The sequence below is a fragment of the Musa acuminata genome, chromosome BXJ2-6 (genome assembly GCF_036884655.1).
Source record: "Musa acuminata AAA Group cultivar baxijiao chromosome BXJ2-6, Cavendish_Baxijiao_AAA, whole genome shotgun sequence".
NCBI classification, from domain to species: domain Eukaryota; kingdom Viridiplantae; phylum Streptophyta; class Magnoliopsida; order Zingiberales; family Musaceae; genus Musa; species Musa acuminata.
Window position 1 is genome coordinate 3,999,752 of NC_088343.1, and position 17,231 is coordinate 4,016,982.

The window sequence follows — 17,231 nt, forward strand, 5'->3', positions numbered from 1 at the left end:
ATTCATCATATCTGATAAAAAAAATTAGAACATTAGTCTCAAAAAATTGATTAAATTATAATGATAAATTAAGATTACAATTCCACTTCCTCAAATTCTTTTCTTCCCCTTCTTCTGTAATCTAAACTAAGATGATGAACAGCAATTTGAAGTTTTTACACATTTTGCATCATCGATCTACTAAAGCTTGCCATCTCTTCTTTCCTTACCTTTAGGCTGCAGAGAGAGAGAGAGAGAGAGGCCAAAAATAATAGGCAACTCATGACTCGGTCTTTCTTTTCTTATGGATAAGAGCCAGGGATAAGAGGCAGGGCAAGAAACAAGGGAACAGTTAGCTCTTCTTCCTCGGGATATGACCGCAAAGCTCGGTCAACTCAGCACCTCTCCGATTCCAATCTCCGTCACACGCCCTGCTATTTAATGCCAGCCAGCCATCCCCCTTGCAACTCGTCCCTCGCTCATCTCCTTCCTACCCCTCTCGTTCTACGAGTCTCCCAACACATATCTCGAGAGGGGGAAATAATAAGCCAAAGCCAAAGCCATGGCCAAGCTCTGGCTTCTCCCTGTCGTCGCTGCTCTCTGCTTGGCCCTTGCCGGCGTCGCCCTCGCCGCCCCAAAGTTCGTCATCCAAGGCCGCGTTTACTGTGACACATGCCGTGCCGGCTTCGAGACCGTCGTCAGCCAGTACATCCCAGGTAATCTCCCTGGAAGTTTCAGCCGCAAGCTTGCGTGCTACTTGGCTGCACTCTAACCTCTCCCGACCTCCATGATGAAGGTGCCAAGGTCAAGCTGCAATGCAGGCACTACGAGACCGACTCGATCGAGCACACGGCGGAGGGCGTGACAGACGGCACCGGTACGTACAACATCGAGGTGGAGGACAACCACGAGGAGGAGATCTGCGAGGTGTCGCTGGTGCAGAGCCCGGTGCCCGGCTGCTCCGAGGTGTCGGGGACCCGCAACCGTGCTCGCGTGCTGGTGACCGGCAGGAACGGCTTGGCTTCCGACGTTCGCTACGCCAACTCCCTTGGCTTCCTCAAGGATGAGCCGCTGAAGGAGTGCGGTCTGCTGCTGCAGCAGTATGCTCTCGGCGTCGATGACTGAGCGAGAGGAGAACGAGCTTAATACTAATCAATCATACATCACCCAGCTTTCGATAAAAGCCATTTGGTGTGAGATGATGATATGAGAGACATGTGAAGCCAAAGAGGTTTTGGATCCAAAATATAATGCTTGGTGATCTATTCTGCTACATCTCTATGTTTCCCTCATTTCATTACTCATGTGGTGATATCAGTGCAATATTTTTCTGTGAGGCAAAACATATCCATCATTGAATCGAACAACTTATGACTGCTGCTGGTAAATCAACAGAAGGGAAACTGATCAAATCCATGAAGAAGACATCCACTGAACTCATTAACAGAACACTTTTCATTTGTGTAATGGAGATTCACTTGATCATAATGATTAGATCCACAATAATAGTTTGAAGCTTAGACTAAATAAATTGGTGGTGAGAGTAGAGATAGAAGATTTATTTGAAGCAATATGAGATATAGTATCCCTTCCTAAATAATTGGGTTTTCTATGGTTGTATGATTAGTTCACCATGAAAGACCTGTTTATTTATGTTTGGTCTACTATTTGTTATTTTCCCTCATAATGTCATATTTCTAAGAACACAACTATTGGACCATTCATCTTTGCCAACATGCCTTTATTAGGTTTAGTCATATGTCACTCTGAAGCAATATGAGATATATTGTCCCTTCCTAAATAATTGGGTTTTCTATGGTTGTATGATTAGTTCACCATGAAAGACCTGTTTATTTATGTTTGGTCTACTATTTGTTATTTTCCCTCATAATGCCATATTTCTAAGAACAACTATTGGACCATTCATCTTGGCCAACATGCCTTTATTAGGTTTAGTCATATGTCACTCTGAGTAGGCACATATTTAGTATATTTTGTTTTACTTTCTTTTTTCTAGTTTCACTTCATCTATTTTTGTTTGCATGATATCTACTCAGAACCTGTGATTAAAGGATGCCATACTACATGGGAAATATTTTGATCAACAGTTTTTATTGAAACCAATGCTATATTCTAAAGATGGACTTCCATTGCTGCACTGGATCATCTAAATCAATGTATTGCACATGCCAACCTACTGCCAAGTGCAATAGGATGAGTGGCATTAGTCTCATGGCCTCTTGCTCTTATGTAGGGTAGCAAATTTTTTCTTGGTTAATCATATGAGCTAAGGACTAAACTAAGGACTAAATTATTGCCTTGTGTTTTCTGCTCAAGTGAGCAAATGCAGCTGGTGCCGAAGGTAATGGCTTGATTTATGCATGACCTGAAGGAATTCATGGATCATGAGGTAGTCCACTTGCTTTGTGATAGGATCAAAGATCTTCTAAAGTTCAAATCAATCTTATACTATGTTTGATAGTTAGGGTCACCACCTAGTAAAAGAAACATGAAATCACGAAATCGACCGAGAGTAAGAATGCTCATAAATTTCATTATATTTAAACCCGAGAGTAATCATTCAAGTATTCTAATCCACCTCAAGTCCAACTAGGGTATCTAGGGCTTGGATTTATCAAGCTAACACAAGTTAGTAAAATCGAATGCTCCAACTCATGTGATCCATAAAAGATGACTTCATGACTTTTGTGTTCTTGCTGGTCCTAATAATAAAACACACAGGGTGGAATTCCTAATTGTTCCTAAAGACACAGCTATAAAGACTGGTTAAAGAGGAAGTCTCCTCCAAGCAAATTTGCAATCGGTTCTTCCCCATGATTCATGGGTCAGTGACCATTTGTACCATATCAAACCAAAGGCTTCAAATAAGAACACCCTTAAACATCCTACTTTGCTAGCAGGTGCCAGTACTTGGAGACTAATTCAACAGACAAACATCGATAATGAGCGATACAATTTTCATCTGTTTTTATTATTGTAAATCATGATGAAAAGAACCTGTACATAGCATTCCTAAACATGTTTAATCACATACAGGATCAACTCTGGGAAAAAATTTCAGCACAAAAAAAAAAAAAAAACAATGTCAAACTGATAAAAACTTCAAACTAAATCAACTTCTCTAGATGTCACAGTCCACACATTAAAATGGCAAGTGGAGGAATATGGAAAATTAAATTTAAACAGGATTGTGAGCAGTACATAGACAAGGAGAGAACAAAAGTAGAAAATACACTATGCAACTCATGAGCTTATTGATCACACTTTAAAAGGGTTGTTGACAAGAAACTGTGAGCAGTACATAGCCTCCAATGCATGAGTGTTTTCTGCTTGTGTCAACTGATATAGAACTGGTCACCTAGCTACATATGGTAAACTGCAAAAGTAATAGTTGGGAACTAGATTATATATTCTCAAATTCTCTAGGTAACGAAATTCAAGCAACTCACTGCTGCTCTAAAGAACACTGCACAAACACCATACAGAGAGACATGTGCAAGAAAATGAGACAGCTGCACTAAACAAGGATCACACATGATACTTTTGGGAAAGAGAAGATACCCATGTCACATGAGAAAATCACAAGAATGGTCAGCCTAGCAAATTCAGCTTCGTGGAGGAACTTGATATGATTCTTACAAAAAGCCAACGAGCAAAAGTGAATTCAAAAGTCCAGCCTAACTCGTAGATGGCTCAGCTAATAGACCAGCTCTGTTACCTTCAGGTTGCACGCCAGAATGTAACTGCTCCATCTCCTGACCAGGGAACACTTCAGACTGCAAAGATGGAGCAATATTGTTTACATGAAGCCACGTCAACTCCCACAAACTATCACCACCTATTGTGCTTCTTTTCGCAAGAATACCTTTGGATTTCATCATCAAAAGAGTGTTCTTGAGGAGTTCAGGAATCAGTTCTTGCAGTTTATCGCTCTTCTTACCTCTCACTTTCACCTTCATATACTTCTCCAAACGACTGAGTACCCCCAGCCACAGCTTGCAGAAACTACTCAACCCAAAAAGATCTTGCCATTGCTGCAAAAACACCTTTGACAGTAACTTCATGGCATGCAAAAGTGTGCCCTCCATGTTCCGGTAATCTTTCTGGGAATGATTCTGTGCAATCTCCAGCAAGTCATCAAGCATAGTAAATATAACTAGATCGAAGGCCTGCAGCCAAGTTGACGGTAAGAGGCACACCCCATCTCCAACCAGGCATCTCTGCAGTGATGCCAATGCACGATTCCTTACTTCTTCTCTCTGATCCAAGCAGATCTTTCTCAATGCTTGCACAAGCCGCAGCCACATCTCTCTGATTCCCTCCGAAATTTTATCAGTTTCAGCACCTGCATTCCCTGTCTCATGAGACCAGCGAGCAAGACAATTCATGGATTCTGCCATTAGATCTAATGCACGAACTGATCTATCTGTTAGCCCCACACGAGACTCCGCAAACTGCCTTGAGGCTTCAATACAAAGAACATAGTTGGCTGGTGAAAGATGAGCTCCTTCAGACATAATGAATAGGAGTGCCTCGAAGCCTATTTCTGAAGCTTCCGGGTGGCGAGCAGTGATAGAAAGTAGGGATGTTATGGTCCGCCAACCCATTTGGGATTTTACATGGGCTGCATTTGCCTTCACAAGGCGTGTGACTTCCTGGGTGATGTTCTCACAGTAAGCATCTGCAACACGGGCATCAAGCTTCAAAACTAATTGCAGAGACCTTAAGAGCTCATCAGCCAGGTTTTCTTTGTAAGGTAGCAACCGCTGGCAAATTCTTAGGAGCCCGAAAACTGCCTTTTCCACAAGAGCACAAGGCATCACAGTGGACTGCACGATGTTAGCTATGTGCTCATATACGCCCTGCCAGAGAAGCCCAATTCTATCACGGTTGTTTAGTGTGATAGCGATAAGCAGCTCCAAGCAGAATACTGCTGTGTCTTCATCATCAGGTGAACTACTAACCTTCTGAGGCCGACCAGCTGCCCAGATAAGTGCCCTGGCAATTTGCATCAGTGAATCAGCATGTAAAAACTTACTTTCTATAAATATACTATCTATCCGGCACTTCTGTATTGTCTGCAGAGTTCTCTGATGAGCAGCAAGTTGCTGTTCAGTCGGTTGCAACCTTGGTTCTTCTGTGTCGAGAGACAATAGCTGGCTGAATCTCCCCATTAGCCCAGAGGATCTACGAGGAGTACCCATAGTTTGAATATGAGAGGTGGACAGTGAACTTGGAACAGGTTTCCCATGGACTGAATCTGGAGGCAATTCTGAATCATCAGCAGCATCGCTAGCAACACGAGCAGGCAACAGGCCTAATTTATGCAGTCTTAAAATGCAATCAAGGATATTTCTCCAACCAGTTCGTATGCAATCACCGTATCTGTTTGCTATGCTAAAAACTGTTTCTGTTGCTAGTCTAGCTTTTATGTCATCACCAAACGCTGTAACTGGTTCGTCGACCAAAGATGAGTTCAAGAGAGTTGTGAATTTGCATAGGGACACGACTAAATCATCCAACACATCTTCTAGGTGATGGTATGCTGAGATCTTTGCCACTGCCAAGAAGCCATCTACACATGTCAAAAAAACTTCTTCATGTTCTGCATAATCAAACACTACCGAGATAGCAGCAATCGTGGGACCTGACATGATTGCAAACATATCACGGTCAAGGAAAGGACGGGAGTCACAAACAATATATGGAGATGTCTTCTTTGACTTTTGCATAAGATCAATCCATCGGCTAGGTGACATTTCTGTAAAACCGAAACCCTGTTCAGGGGCAGTTCTTATCTCATTCCTGCATATCGAATGATAGAGCTCCGACAGGAACTCCCTTGGGAGGTCATTCCCACCATTAATGCGGCGATTATTGCGGATAAAATCTTCTTCAGTCATCTTCTTCTTGACCTGCACATTGTGTTGATCTGTATTGAGCATTATAAGTGAGTATGCCAACACAAGGGCAGCATCCTTGTCAACAAGGATCTGCGGTGATTGCTCATAGTATCTCTCAGAGAAAGCCTCGAGCACCCTTTGAATCTTCTGAGATTCCCCAGGTAACCGGAAGGTCTCCAGAAAAAGTCGCAGAGCAGTATCGAGATTCATGTCCTGAAAATCAAATGTCCAGGCAAATTCATGAAGCACCTGTACACAAAACTCATCATGATTTCCCAAGAAGTCCCCGACAAGGTTCTTATCCAACCCAGCCGTGTATCTGAAGAAACATGCCACACTCTGTGGATCAAGCTTCTCAGGCAAGAGATGAGTTCCTTGAAGAAACTCCAAGCCCTTTTTGGGGTCCCTGTTGAAGTGATCAGCACCAATCATCAGTCTCCTCTTAATGTACTTCCTACGACGGACAAATTTAACCCAATGTTCTGGATCAGAGTAGTTTGCGCACTTCACTGTCCAAAATGGAGAATATTCCTCGAGCTCCAATGGTGATTGTTCAAAAGAGGGAGATGCATTTCCGATCCTATCAGCCATTCCCTGGATTACTGCAATTAAACCATCCAATGCAAGAACGTGCATGGAAGAAAGAGGGCAGTTGATGGGAAATGCACTCCTTGAGAGAAGGTTGGCTAGTTCTTCAAACATATTGCTGCAAGTAATGTCACAGTCTAAATTGGCATACATCTCTGCCATGAAGGTCTTTTGCCGGCAGAAGTCCACAAGAGCTTCCATAGCTACTTCCTGCTGATGATAGCTAGCCCCATATCGGCTTTGTGCAAGCCTCAAGATCACACAAGAGAAGAATGCCTCAAGCTGCAATTTCAGCTTGGTGCGCAAATGACGATAAAGGTTCAGAACTATGCTACAGACCATGGAGAGTATTAGCGGGCTCATGGACAAGCCAAACTGCATCAAGTTCCTGAACAATTCATCTTGTATCAAGGAGAGTAGCTTTGGGTGTTTGCTTATTGATGGTCCCCCCAACTCAATTGCTGAATTGATCATGCCAAGGGCAAATAGTGGCATATCTTCATCGAAAGCTATCTGATTAGTTGCAGGACTCATCCCAATATGGTCTGCTACATTCAAAAGAGAACAAAGGAAGTGGAATATCTCCACCATGCAAGAAATTCCATATGGCTCGACCATAGTTCTCACACCATTTTCTGCTTCTGATCCTGGATTGTCATCTCTCGCGCTTGTGTCTGTCGGCTCAGCACTCCCATTTCCATTCTCCACTTGCTTGATCCCAAAAGCCTGGTCCTTGTCCGTTGCACCTATCTGCAAAACTTGATATTCACATCAAGTGCTTGTTCATGAAAATAAAACTAGCAAGAAATACAGTTTCACACAAACGAATATCCTCAAGTACATATCATATGTTTGTTCAAGTGAGAATGTCAAATATCAAATCTTTGTCCAGTCTATGTATCGAATAGTACCTCTGGCTTGAGAGAAGGAGGTCGACCACCATCCTCGACATGTGGCAAGTGTGAGAAGATGCAGCGGACGAGTTCATGCATTGTGTGCCGTGAAAACCTCTGCAGAAGCTCCCCTTTGGTGCCCGCCTGGTGGACGATCCGGAAGCACGTGTTGAAGATCGTGCAGACGTGCTGGTTGCTCAGCATGATTGATGCCTGGCTCCGCATGATCGCAAGCATCACCTGGAGAATCTTCATCAGCACGGTCTCCTCAGACGCAGGGTCAGTCACCTCGAACCGGCAACTCGTGACAGCCTCGACGACCAAATGCATCCCAGCTTCCACCCCAGTCCCGGACCCTGGTTCGAGGAGATCAAGGGTGAGGATCTTGTACAAGGAGGATAGTGCCACGCCGGTGATGGGAGCGCCGGTCTCATCAGATTGGACAACATCGACGAACGGCCGGAGGAAAGCGGAGGGCTCGATCGTGCACCACGGGCGGCGGGCGTCCCCCCAAGAGAAGACCTGCCGGCGGAGGGATTTGAGGGACTGGACGAGGGAGTGCTCAAGGTGGTGATCGTCGGCGGCGGAGGCGTACCGGCCGCCCCACCGGACATTGCGGCGCATCACGGCGAGCACGGCGCTCACCTCGGAGCATATCACGCAGGAGAGGTCGGCAGCGGCGGCGGGGCCTCCGGAGGGCGGCAGCGGCGGCAAAGAGCCATCCTCAGCAGCGTCCGGAGATTCCTCCTCGATGGGGTTTATGGCCGAATTCTGGAGCCTCGGACGGCCCATGCGGCCGAAAAGATGGCGTTTTTGGGGCAAAACTCGAGGGTTTCGAGAGTGTGTATTAGGGGTTGAAAAGGATTGGATCTCTAAAAATGGTCGTCCTCCGTAGATCTAGGAATTGGAGAGAGATCCACGAAGGAACTGGTTATCGATGGGAAATGAGAGGGTTTTAGCGGGGAGAGTGGAGCGTCAGCGGAGATCGAGGAGGAGGAGGAGACGCCATTGGATTGCTTCGGGTGAAGTCGCGAGGGCGCTGCGGTCTCTCCGTCTCTCGCCTCTTCTCCTCTTCCTCTTTGGACTTTTCTTTTTCTTTTTCTTTTTTATTTTTTTTTATTTTTATTATTATTATTATTGATGAATAAATTCCTTAAAAAAGTTTTAAGATTATTTATAATTATGATCATTTTTTATTTTATTCTCTTAGAACGTTTTTTTATTTTTTAAATTACTCTTGTGGTGTGATCGTAGGTTATGGGTTACTATCCTTATGTTCTAAAAATCAACCTCAAATGACCCCCAAAGCAATAATAACCTTCTCGACGATGCCCTCGAAACCCCTTAGACCCTCCCTCCCCTCAACTCATCCGATGGAAGTGGTCATAACAAAAAATCTAATATGTAAGAGGAAAAGGGTGTGAAGGGGTCCATAGTCATAGTCGATGGAGTCATATAGCATGATAGTGAGAGGAGCGGTAGAGGTGAAAGTTAGTATATGCAAGGTCATCGAGGAGGCTATCATCGCACCAATTAAGGGCAAGGAATCTATTAGTCATTTCGTAGTCTCGTGAGTGATAATATATTTCTCTGGGGACTCAACCTTGTCATCTTTGACAATTGTGGAGGGTGCCATGATGGAGCGAAGGCGATCACGAGCGTAATCTCATCTTTTAAAAAACAAAAGGGTGCTTCGCGGGAATAAGATAAAAATACTATGTTCTATCGGAAAAAAAAAACAATGGTGGAGGCTCGATTGAGTGTTTTTTTAATTAATTAATTAGTTAATTAATAAATATTATTATTATTATTATTATTTCGACGTCCATTTTGGTTTAGGCTCCATGCAGGTTGCTTGGGCCGCTTCCGACGGGTTTATTGGGCCTTGCAGCCCACTAAATGGTGAGACTGAGGTCGACAGCGGTCCTTTTTTTGAAGTATGCGTAATTATCGGATTCAATCGAGTAGAAAAAAATAGGCATCCGAATCCGATTCCAAAAGAATGATGTTTATTGATTGCTGACCGATGTCATCACTTGTTATTGCCACTGCTTTTGTCTTCCGTTTCTGACGACAAAGGCTGCAAAAGCAAAGTGATTACTGTCACGAGGATTTTGATTTAGTTGTGTGCTTTCCTTCAATAACAAAGAGAACTTTTGATACATGTAAAATGTTCAAATATAAGATTCATTAATATTTCATCGTATGTTATAAGGATTATTTTTTATAATTTTATATTGATTTTTATTCTCGTATCACGTCACTGTAAATTTTTATTGGAAAAACAAAAATAAAAATATTTTTGCTAAATATTTATACTTATTTGTAAGGTAATATAACATAAGAGAAGAAGGGAATAAAACATTAGTACGACATTAAAGAGATTATAGATGTATCTTTAGTTCGAATGAAATGAATTAAGTGAAGTCCATCAATCATCAATCTGACATCTTGCGTTGGGTCCATGAGTTAAGTCCATTAATAACTTATATTAAAGTCTACAAATAGATTCACTACTTTCCTATCAACTTAATATCTTGGGAAATCGACAATCCAATTTCATTTTATTATTGATCTCATATCATTTATATTTCGTGCAATTTTAACACTCATTGTGCATATTAAGTAAACAAACTAAGTTGCAAATATCAACTACTTTAGCATGTAAAGACTAATTATTTTAAAAATTGAAATTAAACTCTTAATTTTTTAAAGTTAATATTTAGTTGAAAGAATATAGTGATAGGTTTTTTTTTATTTTATAAAAATAATCTATTACTTTGAAGCTTTAAAACAAAATATATCATACTTTTTGGAGTATAAAAATTTACCCAATTTCTTAGATCAATCATTGTAGGAGGATTTAGATGTCCAAGCAAAATACAGTCAATTGATAATTTGATTTTTTTTTTAACTAAACAAATGACAAAATTCATTAATTTCCAAGAAGATTTATTCTTCATATTCAAAATATTTTATAATAGTCTCACCATCGGATTCTACGACTAGATTAGAAATGCTCATTAAGCATCTGGTCCATCCAAATCATATTGTTTTTAGTTTGGATTTCTTTGTGTCTATATCATCTATCTTTTTTGAGTTTTAGTGATCCGATCCATCAAAACTAGGAATTGAAACTGTAGCATGATGAATGACTCGACTTGGACTTTACATCATGGAATCGATATCCACAGAAGGCCAATTGGGTTGATCTATAAAGCTAGAGAGAAACTATTATTCTTGATTTAGACAGACACTTTGGGTAAGTAGTTTATCAAATAAATCGGTCATATTTTACCTATGTATGTATCTTACTATGCCTTCTCTTTTTACCAATTCCAAATTGTCACATTTCCAAATGAACCATCAAGGCCTAAACACTTGCTAACGTGATTGCGCATTAATATAACAAATTACATGGATTGAAGTGCTTGACCTTCATAACTTTATGATAAAAATTCATAATTTAAATATAAAAACGTATTAAATATACCATATATTTATATATATCTACGACATCTAGAAAGTTAGGTACATGCGCTTGTAATTAATCTCAATTATCCTAACGTTTTTTATAAAACTATTATAAAGGTAAAAGAAATATTAAATACTATTTTTTAATCTCTACATTCTTTACTTAAATTAATAAATTCTTACTATAATTGATATTTTAATTTACATGAATGGATGTTAGCGAGGTAGCCCGAAGGATCTTATATTTGGAGGGACATATAACTTTACATGCATAAATATATATATATATATATAAAACTATGGAATTATCTTGATTACATCAAGAAAGCTTTCTCATATCGGGGTTGCATCCTCATTTGCTTTGCACATCCCGTGTCAAACTACACCGATAGAATTTATCCACCATCACGTATTGATTGCACTCATCAATGTTCTTAGTCATCCCCATTATTTTTGTACAATATTTATCGACAATCTCAAAATATCTCATCGTGGGGGTTGAAAATGGATTATAGCACCATCCTAATCATGACCACTTTCCCGATTTGGGTAAGAAAAATTCCTTCCATTTAAACATTTTCTACAAGACACAATATGATTAAGTGATACAAGTCATTCCTTTTCTTCCCCTAGCCACTGAGAACCTCATTTTTATATTGAACTTATATAATCTTTTATAAAAGGTGATCCTTGTTCTTGAATCATTAATTATGCATATTGTAATCGTGTCTTAGTCATCATATCCATCAGCATTTCTCTCAGATCCATCCCTTAAGCATACACCTCAATTGGAGGTAAATTTGACATCTTGTGCTTGCGGTTTGCTTCATATTCTCAAAGGAAAAGGCATCCTCCAATAAAGGGTTTCACAAGTTATGAAGCACAGAAGAAATTATGAACTAGTTTTTCTTCCTGACGAAATATGTTAGGAATGGAATATCATCTAGCGTGAGGATTCCAAAGAAGACATGGGGTGAGGAGGCAAATGATTGAAGAGAGAAATGATGTGCAGGAGCATGTGGGCTCCACAAGGAGAGCATCTCATGTCAGTGAAGAGGACCGAAATATGCCAATCTCGAATGCTGATGTTGAAGTCCAAGCTAACACCCATGTGAGCAATCATTGAGCCAGGGACTACGGATGTGGCAGATAGTTATTCAGCGAGAAAGATGATATAAACAACCAGATCATGATGAAGACACAGACTGATGGAATTATAAGTTGTTTACCTCGGGTTTGCAATCTGCTATGCATGGCTCAGATTCACTCGTTTGAACTAGGAGTACTCAGGCATCCTGCACTCTCCACGAGAAGCCTGCAAGCACCCACCAAGCAACATGATCTCATGAGACCCCCCCAAAGAGAAGCAGATCCTTCTCCAAGGATGCTTTGCTAAGGAGCGTGTGATGCAACAGTTAAGCTGACACAGAGCACCACAAATACTTGGTTGAGTACACGCCACCCTCGACGGAGGGATACACATGGATATTCGCATAAAGACAGAGAAAAGGAAGGATGTGATTCCTGAGCAGCACATATCTTGGAGTGATTCACATGCTGAACTGGTATCTGCCAGAGGCCAGCTCGATCAAGTTCACATGGAGTTGTCTAAGAAGGATGAATTATCATATAAATACTTCAAGTTATCATGGATTTAAAGTGAAAAAAAAAAGTTTTCTGGCATCAACTTGGAACTGAAGCATATATAAATGCAAAACTGATGTGGCAGACTAATACATGCAGAGCTTGTGAAAAAGGACTCGCGACGGTTTTCACTAAAAGAACAAGTGTATCACTTTGTTGAACTAATACATGCATTATTATCACAATAAGTTGTTCCAAAGGTCAAACAAGATGCAAAGCCATGGTCAGAATCTTGTGTGGTGAGGGGAACACAAGATTATGAGAGCTAATTCCAGTGTGTGGCAATGGGTATGTTTTAACACTTATCTACTTTGATTTACTTTGCAGTGCACAGGCAAAATGTTATCTCTACTATTAGTAAGATTTTGCTACACAACAAAATTCGATTTAAGGAGGTCACAGGCAGGAGTACTCGGACAAATCTGCCCTATTGTAATCTCTACCAAGGACCATTTCCAACGAAAGAAAGCTGTCAACCAAATAACCATCAACAGTGACAGGAAAACAAATGACACTATAGAGAACTGATTTCCAGGCCCTCCCTCCTGTCACATCTTCAACCATCGTTGTCTCACGTCCTACCTTAGAAAATGCAGGAAATTGTGGTTCATTTCTTTTAATCTATGCCCTTCTTCTTGCCTCAAAGCATACAAACACCTCTAACACAGCCATCAGTGCCCAAGATAACCACCACACACCACACCAACACAGAAGCCATTTGCTACCACCACTACTTCTAACACATCCACTGCAACATCATACTTCGCGTGATCAGGAGACCGGCATGGAAGTGGAGTCGGTTGAGTGCGAGTGCTGCGGGCTACAAGAGGACTGCACAGATGACTATATAAGCAGCGTGAAAAAGGATTTTGATGGCAAGTGGCTGTGTGGACTTTGCTCTGAAGCTGTGAGAGATGAGTTGAGCAGGGGTAAAAGGAAGGGCCATGGGGTGGATGAGGCCATAAGGGCTCACATATCATTCTGCAGGAAGTACAAGTCAAATCCAGCAGTTCGGGTGGCCGATGGGATGAAACAGATGCTGAGGAGGAGGTCTGGGGAATTGTCGAAGAGTGCATTGATAAAGAAACATGGATGAATGTCAAGCACAGGTAGAAGATGAGTTGCTGGTATGATCTGGTTCTCTCGAGTAAAAATAGATCTCTTTTTGTTCCATTTCTTCTCTCCTTGTTTTTAAATGTCATGTTGCATTGAAGAGAATGACTGGCTTTGATATTATCAAACTTCTGTGGTTCTTTTCTCACTTTATTTCCATCCTTTATTGTCCCCAAAAATTTAACTAGTCATTTTTCTCTTGCTTTCTGATATATTAACATTGCAGATCTTTCACAGATCTGAGCTGATTAATTTAGTCAGCATAACTTTTGCAGTTGTTTATTTTGACATCTCTGCTACTATGTCAAATGAGTACTCTGATAATCGATATTCACAACATTAAGAAAAAAAAATTCTCTAAGTATCTAAATGGCCCCCGCAAATATCTCACGTGGGGCCAGAATTAAGATGGCAAGATATCACTCAATAGATTGTTGCATTCATTGGCTACAACTTAGACACCACACTAGGAAGTCATGATTCTTTTGACTGCTTCTCTCTCAGTCCTAACTTTAATTACCACTATATATATATATATATATATATATATATATATATATATATATATATATATAACCCTCAAATCTCTAAGAGGAACAGGCTAAAGATCTACACTCTTCAAAATGTTTGTATGATACTTCAATATCCAATCTAGTTTGACATGAACCAACATTTTGGTCCAGTTGTTGGTACTCCTTGGGCGAGTTTGGCTGCTTCCAACTAAAAATGACTATTAGTAAGCAAAAGCAAATGCTAAAGCAGTCGCCTTTAATACGATTGTTTGAGTATCCGCATGCATAACTATTCTTACCATTGCAATTAAGGTTGAGTAGATGATGGCAGAGGTGATGGAGATGGTTATGCGAATCAAGGTGAAGGAACAGCAAATGAGGAGAAAACACATGATAGGATGGAGGGGGAAGCAGTTATGTAATCCAAAACAATTTGTAATCCAATATTTTTGTGCAACATGTAATATTTTAGACTACAAATCATCCACTTGTTGCATATAAACAATCAAATATTTGCAGATGGAAATGATGGATGTGTGTTTTTTTGTAGATAGCAATCAGGACACAGTTTCAAGATTTGAAAACTTCTTACTGGTTGATCTCACATTATATTGCCTTTCGAATTTAATGTTATATAGTAGAAAAAGAATTTTGGTCTGAGGTGGTCATGGTAATAAGTTTAAAGATTACCTCATATTGTCAAATTCTAATTTGGAACAAATTACTAATATGATGCTCATATTTACAAGGCAAAGAAATTACTAATATGATGCTCATATTTACAAGGCAAAGAACATCTACTATATGACATTTCTTTATACAAGGCATCAATCCTTTTTGACACCAATTAATGAAAAAATGGTTTTGGAAGGACTTTCAGAAGCATTAAAGTCTTGATGAAGCTCAAACTCTTTTATTTTTTGGATTTGCATTTGATATGTTTCTTCTTTCTAGCAATTAATTTTCACCATGAAAAATTGTATGTAAATATTTTTCTTTTTCATTTAATGGATTTAACTTGTTACCTGCCAAAGTGTACTTTGTCAGGCCATATTAGTATCTTCTGGTACCATTTTTATCAGAAGAATTATTTCACAATTGCCATCAGCAACATATTATATATATATGTTCATGCCTGAATTATCATAGATAGTTTCCTAGATGAAATATGAATAAACCAATCCATTCTAAGCTTACACAAATATGAAAAAGATAAAATAAACAGGTGTAGAAATGGAACCTACATGTCTCGATTCCAAGCTTTTGTGCTAGTCATAACTACTAGTCTTTGAGTTATTTGAACTATGTATAATACTAGAAGACAACAATATGTAGAATACAAACACGTGGATGAATAACCATGCATAATATGTTCTTTCCTTGGATGATGGCTTTTATGCATAAAGTGAAGCAACATTTCAGTGTTAAAAAAGATAATAGGGACAATCAATGATTATAAAATGTTAATATTCACAAACATAATCTGACATTTCCATCATTTGTAGTATATTTAATCACTTTATTCTACTGTGAATCCAATTCAGAAGACATTACCTAGTTATTTGACTCACTAGAAGAAAATTTTTCATTTGCAAGCTCTCAGACTATCACATTCCATTCAAGCCACTGTTGCTTATCTTCCTCACAAAATGTTTGTGAAGAGCCTTAGTCCACTAAGCACCTTCAACTTTTTCGCCTATGACCTTGGATTAAATCAAAAACCATATTTTCTCTAACCTTGGTTTTAGGAAATTCTTGTGTTTTCATGAAACTTCAGATTAAGAGTTTAAAACTTCAGATCAACAGTTTGAGGAAGTGCCTGATCTAGATATGAGGCTACGAAAGAGAGTCAGCTGAGGTGCACAGATGCTAAAATGACAATACAACAAAGCAAAAGTTTGGGAAGAATAATACAGAATTTTTTCTTTTTTCCTAAAAAAGATTGAGAGAACATCGAAGGCAACACATAGCAACAAAATATTTTGGTGGCTGCTCATATAGCATATGATATATAACAACCGTAATTCTTTTAGTTTATCGCTTCTAAACAATATATGTAGGGCTAATATTATATTAGTGGCTAGGTTTTGAAAAGTCAAAGTTCTTTTACTATGGGGATACTTTCCTCCATCCATTTGGTGTTATTCAAGTATCAAGAAGAATAGGATATGAGATGCAACCCACTCGAAACCTTTTTAGACAGGTCCTTTAATTGCTGCATTGTAGATGAAGAATTTGATTGTACCTAAGGAAAACTTGTGAGTCATCATGCTTCTGCTTGATTTCAATATGTTAAGATTCTCTTACCAAAATTTGTTAGGCCAATAGCAATTAGTATTGAATTTAGTTGTAAGAACGTGTCGCTGTGTTACTCATACAGCTCTGTCAGTTTCGTATTGGCTTTCCTAAGGCGAATATGTTGTTCCTAAGTCTACAGAGTGAAGCTAATTTGTCGGGGGCTTGTCACAGCATGAAACATGGACTTCGCTTTGCTCGGCTTTGTCAAAGTTTGGGCCCCATTATATGAATTGTGAGATTATCTTCTAAAATTCGACTATTAGTCTTCTACGCATCGAAGGATGCTATTTCAGATGGGTAATCTCCGATCCACGATCTGTCATTCAGAGCGTTACATGTTTTATCAATCTACTATTGTTAATTAAACTCTTTCGTCGTGCTAAATATGTAGTCAATAAATTGGATCTAAAATGCACTAAGAGCATGCACTTGAAAAGAAGCAGACCAATCTGTAAAGCAATATTTGAGATAGAGAAGGGCAACATGCATACCCTCGCAAATGGTCATCAAAACACCGGTAAACAGATCCAAAGCAGCAGAAAAAAGCCCGCGATCGGATGACTCACCGAAGACGGGTGTGGATGGGGATGGCGGCGACGTTGCCGATGAGCGATTCAGTGCCGGTGAAGACGACGTAGGCTACGATCGCCATTCGCTCTTCCTTCCCGATCGTCTTGAAGAGATCACAATCTACGGACGAGAGAGCGCTACGCGAGAGGAGGGACAGCGAAGAAACGAGAGCGCGATTCGACCTATGGAATGGGTTTATATAGACTGCCGAGTCAAGGGTGCTGTTCTGGAAGTTT

At 40.0% G+C, this 17,231-nt stretch overlaps 2 protein-coding genes and 1 long non-coding RNA gene across 4 annotated transcripts; 1 reads left to right on the forward strand and 2 right to left on the reverse strand.

The window, feature by feature from the left end:
• The first annotated feature begins 317 nt into the window (after window positions 1-317).
• Window positions 318-1,252, forward strand: LOC103986837 (pollen-specific protein C13-like). Its single transcript, XM_009404949.3, has 2 exons — window positions 318-695; window positions 776-1,252. Exons 1-2 carry the CDS (start codon window positions 542-544, stop codon window positions 1,102-1,104), a joined length of 483 nt encoding a protein of 160 aa, XP_009403224.2. The 5' UTR covers window positions 318-541; the 3' UTR covers window positions 1,105-1,252.
• Window positions 1,253-3,223: 1,971 nt separating this feature from the next.
• Window positions 3,224-8,471, reverse strand: LOC103986838 (ARF guanine-nucleotide exchange factor GNOM). Its single transcript, XM_009404950.3, has 2 exons — window positions 7,403-8,471; window positions 3,224-7,241 (listed from the first exon to the last, which is right to left on the reverse strand). The coding sequence occupies exons 1-2, from the start codon at window positions 8,174-8,176 to the stop codon at window positions 3,678-3,680; spliced, it is 4,338 nt and encodes a 1,445-aa protein (XP_009403225.2). The 5' UTR covers window positions 8,177-8,471; the 3' UTR covers window positions 3,224-3,677.
• Window positions 8,472-11,666: 3,195 nt separating this feature from the next.
• Window positions 11,667-17,150, reverse strand: LOC135614298 (uncharacterized). Of its 2 annotated transcripts, XR_010487476.1 has the most exons (3): window positions 16,992-17,150; window positions 12,088-12,466; window positions 11,667-11,992 (listed from the first exon to the last, which is right to left on the reverse strand). It is a non-coding gene; the product is annotated as an uncharacterized LOC135614298 (long non-coding RNA). The 2 variants fall into 2 exon arrangements; XR_010487475.1 differs by having other exon boundaries at window positions 11,667-12,466.
• Window positions 17,151-17,231: the final 81 nt, after the last annotated feature.

What these genes read in the sequence shown, in the direction of transcription:
- LOC103986838 (XM_009404950.3), bottom strand. Translation starts at nt 8,176, where the DNA reads ATGGGCCGTCCGAGGCTCCAGAATTCGGCCATAAACCCCATCGAGGAG. An exon ending in CTCCTTCTCTCAAGCCAGAG is followed by an intron (nt 7,242 to 7,402) that starts GTACTATTCGAT and finishes CAAGTTTTGCAG; the next exon opens with ATAGGTGCAACGGACAAGGA.
- LOC103986837 (XM_009404949.3), top strand. Translation starts at nt 542, where the DNA reads ATGGCCAAGCTCTGGCTTCTCCCTGTCGTCGCTGCTCTCTGCTTGGCC. An exon ending in CGTCAGCCAGTACATCCCAG is followed by an intron (nt 696 to 775) that starts GTAATCTCCCTG and finishes TCCATGATGAAG; the next exon opens with GTGCCAAGGTCAAGCTGCAA.